The 11,142-nt window shown below is 46.6% G+C and overlaps 1 protein-coding gene across 1 annotated transcript in view; it reads right to left on the reverse strand.

Annotated features, from left to right (window-relative positions):
- Positions 1 to 10,491: 10,491 nt before the first annotated feature.
- GAPDH (glyceraldehyde-3-phosphate dehydrogenase) overlaps positions 10,492 to 11,142 on the reverse strand; it is a gene marked incomplete at its 5' end in the record, with an annotated part of 3,071 nt that continues 2,420 nt past the window's right edge. The window contains one exon of the mRNA XM_014957084.1: positions 10,492 to 10,795. Coding sequence (XP_014812570.1) covers positions 10,726 to 10,795 — 70 coding nt within the window. The remainder of the gene's footprint in view (positions 10,796 to 11,142) is intronic.

Consider the following 11,142-nt stretch of genomic DNA (forward strand, 5'->3'; position numbering starts at 1 on the left):
GTCACCATCCTTGGATGAGTTTAAGAGTCGTTTAGTTGGGGTGTTGGGGGATATGGTGTAGGGGAGAACTTTGTAGAGTAGGGTAGATGGTTGGACTCGATGATCCCAAGGGTCTTTTCCAACCTAGATGATTCTTGAGCCTTCGCCACGGGCCTCGCCTCCACGCTGCCTTGCCCAACTCTTTCTCTTTCTTTCTCTCTTCCCTATTTAGTTTTCTTCCTAGAAGAAGAGCTGAAGCCGGAGGACATATTTTTTTTAATCTGGGCTTTTTCTTTCTAGTGATGTTGCCTCACACGCTGTAGCTCAGGGATTGCTTTCCACGCTGCCTGGAGGCTCTGTTGGTTGATCTAAATCCCCTTTGCCATACGTTTCTTTGTGATGTTTTTCTGCCCTTTCTCTGCCATGGAGAGCTCTGTGAGTGGGTGGCTAAGCCTGGCTTCCCCCGTGCCTAATCCATGACGTGCATGTCTTGGCCTCTCGGTACTGCTTAAGAAACCCACAGGACCGAGGAGCATGTGCACTGAGAAATTTCAAGCATGAAGCACAGAAGGACCAACATCTCTGCCTCGAGCAGTCATTGCCCGGAGGAGCAGCTGGTGCTGCCAGACACCCGTGTGCCAGGACACGTGGGGACACTGGACCCACACTGCTTGTCAGAACTTCATCTGCAGTGAAACTGAGATCTCCCCTTCCTGTGTGTGCAAGATGCTGTTCTCTGGTGATTTGTGTCACCAGCAGAAGGCTCTGTTCCCTGACCAGTGTAAAAGCCCGTGAGATCTCACTGGCAGGACACACACCACTAATCCTTTGCTTCAGCAATTTCTCAGTGTGGGAACCACAGCCCAAGATCCCAGTGTTTGCCAGACCACCTCCCCTGCATCTGCCTGTCCATCAGTGGTGACCCCACACCTTTTATGCTGAATCTGAGGAGATGTGGACCTTCCATTTATTTAACTCTTCTCTGTGGGCTCCTCTCCATTCTTTGAGGAGTATCTAGCCTGCTTTTCTCCACCATGAACACTGCTGGGAACTATGTGTCTAGGAACTGTTCAGTGCTGTGTTGCTTCCCTAACCTCATCCTTTTTCCAGGACACCAGACAGCACCTGCTCAGGAAGGAATATCAGAAGAACTAGTTTAGCGAACACCCAGGTCTTGGCTGCTTGATCTTTTGAACACCTGCTGGTCTGTATTCCTCTCACAGGAGGAATCCTGTGTGTATCTCATTTACCCTTAGACCCCAGCTCATTAAAAAATCTTTGGCCTAAACTTTCTCAAAGTCTTGGTTGCAGGGGCAGCTTGGCCATGGATGGAGGGGGCCTTTTCCTATTCTCAACCCGGCTGAGGAGTTGATGAAATGAACTTTGAAGGAACAGGTCAGTTACTCTTTCCAGCTGATGGTGCTTGCCCATGAGCATGTTGCAGCTGAGCCTGATGTGGTCCTTAGTGCACTAGAGCATACCTCAGCGTGTCCTGTCTCACTCAGTGTCCATGCATTAATGGGAGTGTTTATTGCCCAAGTATTGTCCAAGTACAGCTGTGTCATACTGAGTGGGGTCCCATGGCAGGCTCCATTTGGGCAGTCCCTCTGTCAGCATCCATCTCAGGACTCTTCAGATGTGGCTGCTCCCTGATCATCTCTATGAACATCTGTCCTGTGAGCATGTTGCAGCTGAGCTTGATGTGGTCCTTAATGCACTAGACCATACCTCAATGTGTCCTGTCTCACTCAGTGTCCATGCATTAATGGGAGTGTATTGCCCAAGCATAGTCCAAGCACAGCTGTGTCATACTGAGTGGGGTCCCGTTGGCAGGCTCCATTTGGGCAGTCCCTCTGTCAGCATCCATCTCAGGACTCTTCAGATGTGGCTGCTCCCTGATCATCTCTATGAACATCTGTCCAAGATCATCCCTTTAGGATCACATCTGTCAGGATTGGCAGTGAGGTCCTCCCATTGGATATTTAGGTAGGCTGGTTCAGCTCCCCCGCCCTACAGAAGTCCATGTTGGTGGAGAATTACCTGGACAGTCTGAGAACATGCGAGTGATTGCTCTGGCTTCTCACTTCCCAATATTTGGGCTGTTTTGTCTATAAGAAGAGAGGCACAGCTTTTATAACAGCAGTGGGAGCGGCACAAAACCCCTCCCTTGAGGCCAGAGCTCTTCCCTGGCTGGGACAGACCCACTTGTCAGCATCCTGCCTCCATGAGGTGTTGAAGGACACGATTGGCCTTTGAGCTGGGGTGAGTGACACAGTTCTTTGTGCTCCCCTGTGGGTGCAATCAGCCTCTTGGCAAGGGACTTCAACAGACGGTGCCAGGCATTTTGCAGAAGTGAGCCCTGGCTCCCTGCTGAATGTGTTTCTGATCCTGTGGCACGCAGAGTGGCCTCCCCTGCCCCTTCCCTGCTGAAGTTCCCTAGGATTCGTCTGAAAAGTGAGCTCTGATCCTCAGAGACCCCCTCTAACAAGATAGCTGAGACCAGGCCCACTCCCACTGAGTTTCTTGATGAAGACTACCAGATTTTCCCACAGGGAGGGCATGAGCATCGGCCTCCTTGCACCTCACCACATGGGTGTGGGATGTTCTTACTGGCTCTAGAGAGGGTTCAGTCAGCCTAACCACTAAGCAGCCCACATCTTCTTCCCTGCACTAAGCAAACCTGCTCCCTCCCTTCAATCATTCCTGGATCCCATCTATTTTAGATCATATATCAGAACTGAAAGAGTCTGACTTGTCTGTTCAGTTAATGTCCCATATTTTCCACCCAGCACCATTCTGCTGAAGATGCTTTGTCCCCTGTTGTGCATGACTTGTTTTGTGTGTTAGCTTTTCCCCCATTTCAGGATTCCTTAGATGGACCTAAATGTGATGCTGCCAGCCTTTGCTGGAGCAACTTTTGATTCCCTGGTATCATCTTTATTATCCTGCTTATCTTGTTTCTTAGCCAAGAAGTAGGAGAGCTCAAAGCTGCATAGAAAGTTGTTCTTGTTTCTAGATTTGCACGAGGAGATTGGCTTTCCTAAGCCTCATACCTCTGCTACAAAAGCTTCATTTGTTCTCCAGAAGGCCATACTCTTTGTATGTTTATGGTTGTTGCTATCTCAGGTACCTGTGGCACAGAGTGTCCCACAACTTGCGAGTATGTCAAATACTTATGGGGAAGAAACCACCTTTTGAGAGGAGACGTCAGAGTTAACACAGAACACAGGGGAGTCCTGTCTTCTTGTAGATGCACCTGGCTGATGCATAGACAGGCACCTGGAAACATCTTGCAAGCCCCTACTCATGGTGATTAATGCTGGGAGCTACAATAAGACAGCATGGAGAACTGGATGGGCTACGGACAGCTTTAGGGAAGTCCAGTCACCATTGAAAATCTCCCAGTGGTGGATGTATGAGACTGAGAGAAGTGTTTTAGATGTGAATTTTCTAAATGCTCGTGTCACTTTCTCTTGGGACAGGAACAAGGAGAGGATGGTGTAGGTCCTCTGGCTCAGGGTGGGTACAGATTGTGTAGCTTGGAGAACAGCTGTAAGAGCTGGGAAGGTACTAAGGTAACACTATGGAAGGGGAGCTGAAGTCGCCACCAAAAGGCATCATGATGAAGCTGAACCAATATCACAAGAGATGGGATAGAGGCAGCATTTTCAGCTTCGACAGCAGACTGCATCTGGGTAAGGTGCAAGAAGAAACGGAAATTCTCAGGGTAGGAAGAAACGTGGCTAACTGGTATTTTTAGTGTTCACAGCCACATCGTAGAGCTGCTAGCTCACCAGTCTAACCTGTTGGGTAAAGGTGGAATAGGCAAGAGCAATTGTGAATTGGGGTTGCGGGCTGTGCAAAACCTCACATTCACTCTAGAGCCAAACAACTGCTCTGACACAATTTCATCACTTCATCAAAGGATCTTTCACGTACTCCTGAATCCCCAAGCAAAACATGGTGCTTTATTTCATTAGTAACTCTCTGCTGTGTGTGAAAAGGAAAATTATGTTGCCATGGGAGACTTCGGCTGGGGATGCCGAGGAATATACTGTGCTGTGGAGAGCTTCTCATCAACTTCCAAAGGATGGCGTGCCCAAGTAAGGCAATGATTTTAGATGTCCTTAGGACAGATGAAGACTGTGTTAGGATTGATGGTTGCCAAGGGATTGACTGAGAAACAAATCAAGACATCACCCAGGACAAAAATGTCATGGCAGAGAACTGAGTGGTGTTACGTAGCCTTTTCTTACTGTGAAATTGTTTAGGGGAAGTATTAAAAAAGTAGCATTAAGTGGGAGATACTTTGGAAAGACGAGAGTTTTCCAGTTATCCAAAAAGCTGTGATTTAGTATGTACAAGAAGGTAGCTTTCAGTAAACTACTTCATTGAAGAAGTGGCCATGTGACAATAGTACTTAAGAATAATAGAAATTAAAATAAAGCCTGACCTTAATTAATAAAAATAAACCTTGTAACAACTATAGCAACTATGGGTGGGGGAAAAGGAATAGAGGGACAACAAAATAATTCAGCTGTATGAAAAAGGTCATCAGCTACTCATATCACCTCAAGAAAAAAAAACAACATTAGGGGGATGTCTAAGGACACTAACACATTGTTCTTGTTACATTTAAAGAAAAATCAATCCTAGCAGTAATAGAATCTTTTTTCTTTGCTGAAATTGGAAAAAAAAATATCAAAATGAGGGGAAAAAAAAAAAAAAGAGAAGTACTCACCAGTAATGTCTGTTCTCTATTTGGAAAGAGCCGAATGTGGTCAGAGGGGAATGATGAAGCACTTTCCGGGCCATTAACAATTAAGGAGGATCCTTGACAGGATCTTCTGAGAACAAACGCTTCTACATTTCCAGGCACTGATGACCTAGAGCTCACGAAGGTGGAGAGGTGCCTGGGGTGAACAAGCCACTGCACAAAGCCTGAGGCTGCTTGGGGAGAAGGAGTAAGTGATGCTGGAAAGAAAGAAAAAAAAAAGCAAAGCCCAGTGGTGTCAGTGCCTTCCTGCAAACAGCGTTTTGCAAAGCACCCTGCGCTCAGCGGAGCTGAAAAAGCTGCCGAAAATCCATGGTTTGGTGATGTCCATCTTTAAATGCTTCAGGGAAGAGATTTTAAAAAGGCCCGGATAGACGGGTAAAAAAATGACGTCAGTGATTAGTCTGACAGGCCACGTACGAAAACCAATGAGAAAGCAACGGGGAGGGGAGGAGGGTAGAAATCATGAAGGAATGGAAAAAAATCTGCACAGATTTACAGAGGGAGACGGAATTGACAGACAAAACTGATACCATTTTTTGATACATAGAAATGTTATAGACTCTCGAAAGGAGTAAATATCTCAGTCAAAAATGTCAAGAGGCATTAAAATATAATTTTAAATAGTCAAAACATAGCTTCTGTTGCCGTACATATATAACCAATATTTAAGATGTGCATAGATATGTCTACGATAAAAAAAAAAAATACTAATGACTAATCATCCCCGGGAAGGCTGGAAAGGCTTAGGCAGCAGGGCTCACAAGCAGCCTCGTGCAAGTTCTCAACCAGATGCTAAAGCTGATGGCATCTTTAAATATCTTTTATCCTCATGTGACATTGGTGTGCTTTGTCCTGCTTTGCATTGCATCACAAGTTGGAGTAGATGGAGCAGACTCTTAACCATGATTCCAGGCTGGAGAAAAACGTTTGGAAAATGAAAAGTTTAGTCATTTTGCTCCTTTAAAAAAAAAAAAAAAAAAAAAGGCAAGTGAGCGTTTTTTTCCCAGTGCCTCAAGTCACTTCATGGTGATGGTCTAAATGGCGGTTTAGTCAGGCTGAGAAAGGCGTATTACTAGTCTGAGGAGATGAGGAAGCTGAAGGCCATGTGCACTCAGTGAGATTTCAGTGTCTGCTTGGGGTCCAGCACCTAAACCGGTATCCAACTCTGGTAACTAAAAGCAAGGCCAACAAAGGTTGCTTGCTTCTTTGGGGGAATGTTGGGCAACGTTACAGAAGGGCTTTGAGACCTGCAATGTCAGAGTTTCCCCCCCCTCCCACTACACTGATTACTTCTCACCCACCGTTTTAATATCCCAGTCGCTTTGTCACAAGATCCTTCTGCAGCTTTCCACAGGCTGATTCATTGTTGAGTGTTCAGCATCATTTTGCGTAATCAACGAACCTTGGCACCCCATGCTCCGAATTGTTCTGAAGGTGTTGAATGGAAACAACCCTGGGGGGGATGTCCTCAGATGCTGGCCACTTGCACCTTCTCTCTCAGTCACCACCAGCCTTGCTGCTACTTTTCAACCCAGAGAGGGTGGTTTTCCCTGTTTTGGGGCAGTTGAGGTTCTTTGAAAGGTTTTGCCAATCTGTTTTTTTCCTCAATCCAATTGCTCTTCATCATGTGGGAGTTGATGTGAGTGGTGAATTACTTACAGCATGTTTACCTGATCATCTATTTCATGCTGGAGACCATCTGAGTCTGGCACCTGGTACTGAGGCTTTGCTGCCCTTCACGTCACGGACGTGTTCTCAAGTCCTGACACTTCGTTGTGCAACAGTGGCTTCATCTCATCGCTGCTGAGGAAGAAAAAAATCTCTTGTCTGGGAACACCCCGAGGCTCCTCTGATGGCAAAACATCAGTTTTACTTTTCTGCTGTGGCCTTAGCTTCCCTAATCACTCCCCCCACCATCTTAGGGCTTTTTGGCTGCTTTCTTGTCTCCAAGCTGCATTTGAAAAAGGGTTTCATACTACCATTTCTGCTTCTCACATCGTTTCCTAAAAATCTGCCTTTTTTTTTTTTTTGTAGGCTCTTAAGTTTAATTTGCTAGTATTTATGAGGTTTTTCTTCTATTTTCATTTGACTACAGCTTCAGCTTTTTGAAAGCTGTCTTTTCAAATCTTATGTAGTAAAGTATAACCCATTACTATTGCTCCTTATAGGAACGTTTAAGTGAGACTAACTCCTTCAAGAAGATGACATTTCTATAGTAAGATAATATATGGAGGTAAGTTAGCTGTCCTGTAGTATGAAATTATATTCATCTGGAATAGTAAATAGCAAATTATTTGGTTTTGCAGTGTGTATACAGTACGATTGCCCTAGCATAGGCAGCTTGCTTTTGATTAAATGCCTGCTTTCTGTGAGTACTGCCTCATTTGCATATCCTGACTTTAAGTCATGAACCTGCAGTTTATGACTGGCATCTATTACACAGGAGCATCGCAAACATTATTGTTTAAGAAATTTGTCTTATACGACTGTCCAAATTACTCCTTGTATTATAGTCTTTCTTATCAGAGACCTGTATCTATCTCCTCTTCCTTGCACAGACCTAGTTGATTGCTTTGCTCAAAGACTCATTTACTTTAGAAGTAGACAGACTATGTTTTAAATGTCCAAGAGGTTTTTTTTGGTTTTTTGTTTTTTTGGTTTTTTTTTAACTGTGCTTATGCAGTAACCATTTTGTTACATTTTGGTAATGTTTTGGTTTTGTGTTTTTTTTTTTTTTTCAAGAGAGCTTAATTAGTTTCCACATCTACTCAAGATGATTTTCCCTGACATGAAACTCAAGATGAGTTTCATGCTGACATCTTGAGAAGAAGGTGGTCTGAGGGCAACTAGCTATTTCTTGGGGGAATCACACGTGAGTGGTAGTGTGTGCAAATGCCAATGAAGTATAAAATAATTTATCTAAACATTCAAAGCTGCCATAAAAGGGCATTTTCCTGTAACACCACTGCTAATTACCGTACTGCAGCATCACTTGAATTTCCTCTGTCTTAAAAAAAGAAAACAAGAGGTGCAACTTACCACCCCTGGAAATGGTTGGCTGCCCATCAGAGAAGTTGTCCCTCGTGTCATCCAGAGAGCTTTGTGTCAGCGCAGCCCTGCAAAGGAGTGAACCAGGATCTCAGGTACATCCCTCTCCCACCCGACACAGGGAGCCTGGATGCCTGGCCAGTCGAGGGAGGCGAGGGTCAAGCCTTTGGCCAAGATCAATGTCTTTCTATACCTTCCCCTTGCAAGGTGTTCATAAACCTGGATAGATTCTGGCTTATGGCAGCTGCTCTTAAAGCCGGTTTGTCGTGCCAGAGAGGCATGATCTCTTTTAGCTATCTTGCTGAACACAAGTCTCCCTGTGTCTGCTTGAGTGCCTGCCTTCCCTGACCCATCATTTCTATTGGTTTTCCTTAGAAATACTTTAAGAGGACACTTAGAGCCACCCTACTTGGGAGAAAACTCTTCTCCAGAGAGAGGAGCGAGTGCCACAGCAGATAGCCCATCTTTATCCCAATGCCATCCACAGTCACCTATATCAATTTGAAAAATAAAAATGAAAATATTTTTAGGACAAGATGGCAGTTCTTGGACAGGCTGACCGCTGAGCTAGGTTTATCCATCTGTCCAGAGGGGCCTTGCTGTGGTGCCATCTGCAGGCACAGTGTCTGGATGCAAACCCGAGGACTCTGGAGAAGAGCTGTGCTTTTTTTGGGAGCTTATATGAGACAGGAAACCCAGCCCTCCAGGCGGTCCAAGGGCTGCACGACTCGTTTGCCACACTTAACTCTCCCTGTTTCCATACAGGAGCAACCCTAATTTAAATTCTGCAATTCCTGCTTTGCCTCGCCCAGGTACCGTATCGTTTTTCCAGGAATTTCAAGCAAGATTGTAAACCGGTTGAAATAGCATTTTAAAACACAGCGAACCTTTGTTTTTGAGATATTCACAGCAATTGTTGGTCCGAGAGCACGTACTCTTCCTCCACCCACGCACCCCCAGGTTGCATGAATCTGCTCCTTCCCACAGCAATTTGATCTCCAGTTGGATAGAGCTCACCCTTGTTAAATAACACAAGTTCTCTGCTCGGGGTGGATTTTCAGGCAGCAGCCTTACCTTGCTCCAGAAGCTTAAGGCTTCTTAGATGAATCAAGGTAACCCCTTGACAAGTTCCTACTTTAAATGCACTTCAAAAATATCTTTGTTTTGCATGGGAAAGAGAGGTACATCCCCCACCACCACCACCAAAGGGGTTTCTGAAGCCTCTCTGCCCTATCCAGATTATCAACTCTGGCTGGCAGGCACCCAAAGCCGTGGGCAGCAGGGGACAGGACAGCCATTCAAAGCACCCAAGCGCAGCGATCAAGGACAGGATGGGACCAACCCAAGGCTCATTTTTTAAGCCTGGCAGGCCTTTGGGCTACACCTCTTTCCCCAGCTCCCCAGGAGGGCTGCCTTCGGAGCTCCCATTTAACTCCATGGTCACCTCAAGCTCCCACGGGGCCATTTGTGTGGGGCAAGGCAGGTATTGCTGCTGGCCCAGGGCTAACGAGCTGCTGGGAGTCCCAGCTCCTATCCAGGGCAGGTTATTCAACCTTTTACTCTTTGCAAAGCAACTTTTGAGTCATCGCCCTCGGGTCCAGTAAACATTGAATTTTTTTTTACGCAGCCGGAGCGTTGGAGATAAGCGGCTCCAGGAAGCTACGTCTGACATACCTTGACCCTGGGAGCTTAAATCTTCCAGCTTAAATCCTTGCTCCACCTCCAAGGGAATAAAGCAGTTGGGGTCCGGACGACAGCTCCCACACTGTCTGCCGGGGAGAGAAGGACTCATCCTCATCCTCACCCCCCTGAGATAGTAAATGGAGCTGATAAAAAAATAGATAAAATAATGGAGGGCCACATGATTTCGTGCATAAATTAAAAAATAATGGAGGGCCACATGATTTCGTGCAGGGCATGGCTTATCTGCCCCCAGAGCTCATAGGGCAGAGGAGGCTCAGCCCCTGCCCGGTGGCATTCATGCTCCCGGGCACAGGCAGTCCCTGGCAGAGGGCTGACACTCACCTTGCAGAGATTTGCCGCTCAGGAGCTTAACTGCAACCGCCCCTCCTTCCGCACAGAATTAAGCCAGAATTAAGACTAGCCACCACCATGGTAACACCAGCCTCCGACACGTCCCTAGGCAGCCATTTCCTCTAGGGCAAGTTGATTCATTTGAAGAGGTTAAAAGCAAATGAAAAAATCCTCATCATCTGAGACAAGGCGGGGGGAAGGAGAAGAAATAATTCCTGTTTCTTGTGCCCCTTTGCCAAACCAAGTGCAAGAAAAAGGCACCTGCTCAGCACTTTATTCTGCGTACACCCATCAGACAAGCAGATCCAGAGGGCTAGAAGGTGGATGGAGCTGCAGAGCTGCCTTCCATTCTACCACACAGCAGTTCTGCACCACCACACCTTATTTTGGCTCACAGGCAGGAGCCTTGCGCTCTCCTACCTGGCAGTCAGGTATCCCAGGACCATGCCGTGCCTCTGCATGATCCAAGCTGCCCAAACAGCTCTTCTGGCATGTCTCTGCCACCTGGGTTCACAGCCTTAACATGGCACTGCCTAGAAGAGCCATTCCAGCAGTTGCAGCCAGGGCACATTAAAACAGGCACCTATTATTTGCTCATTAACACCCTCCCCTCATACTTTCTCCCATTTCCCACTGACAAGACACACAAGGCATTTCAGATGGTGATCACTTTTATTGATGTAAGGTGGTACACAAACAGATCAGTTTCTATCAGCCTCTCCACCTCCCCCAGGCTCGGGGAGAAGTTGGAGGAGTGGGGGAGACAAGGGAACAGAACTGGCCTCTCACTGCAGGATGCAGAGCTCAGCGGTGGTGAAGAAGGGCAGGGGCTCCAATGAAGGAGAGTCCTGCTTCCCTAGGCAGCAGGGAGGGGCTGTGTGCTCGGCTCACTCCTTGGATGCCATGTGGACCATCAAGTCCACAACACGGTTGCTGTAGCCATACTCATTATCGTACCTGGGGACAGAAATGGAAGCACGGTCAGAACTGACCCCATTTCTCACATTCCTCAGTTTTCCTGCTCCTCTGTCCCATCCCACACAACTAAACCAAGCAGCTTCCCAACCACTTCCAACATAGGAAGTAGGAAGCATCCCATACACCCTCGAAAATAAGGGAAGGAGAAGGCTATCGTGATTCCAGATAAGAAAATTTCACTTCATGGAAACCTTCAACATGTTGGAGCCACCCTACTCAGCAGGGGTCTTCATATCACCCCGCACTGCCAACCTGGCAGTGATGAAGAGAAGTCTGTAACTTGTCTGTGCCAGCTCCTACCCTCCCCCCCTCCAAGAGTCTCCCCC

The sequence above is a fragment of the Calidris pugnax genome, unplaced genomic scaffold (assembly GCF_001431845.1).
Source record: "Calidris pugnax isolate Ruff unplaced genomic scaffold, ASM143184v1 scaffold225, whole genome shotgun sequence".
Taxonomy (NCBI): domain Eukaryota; kingdom Metazoa; phylum Chordata; class Aves; order Charadriiformes; family Scolopacidae; genus Calidris; species Calidris pugnax.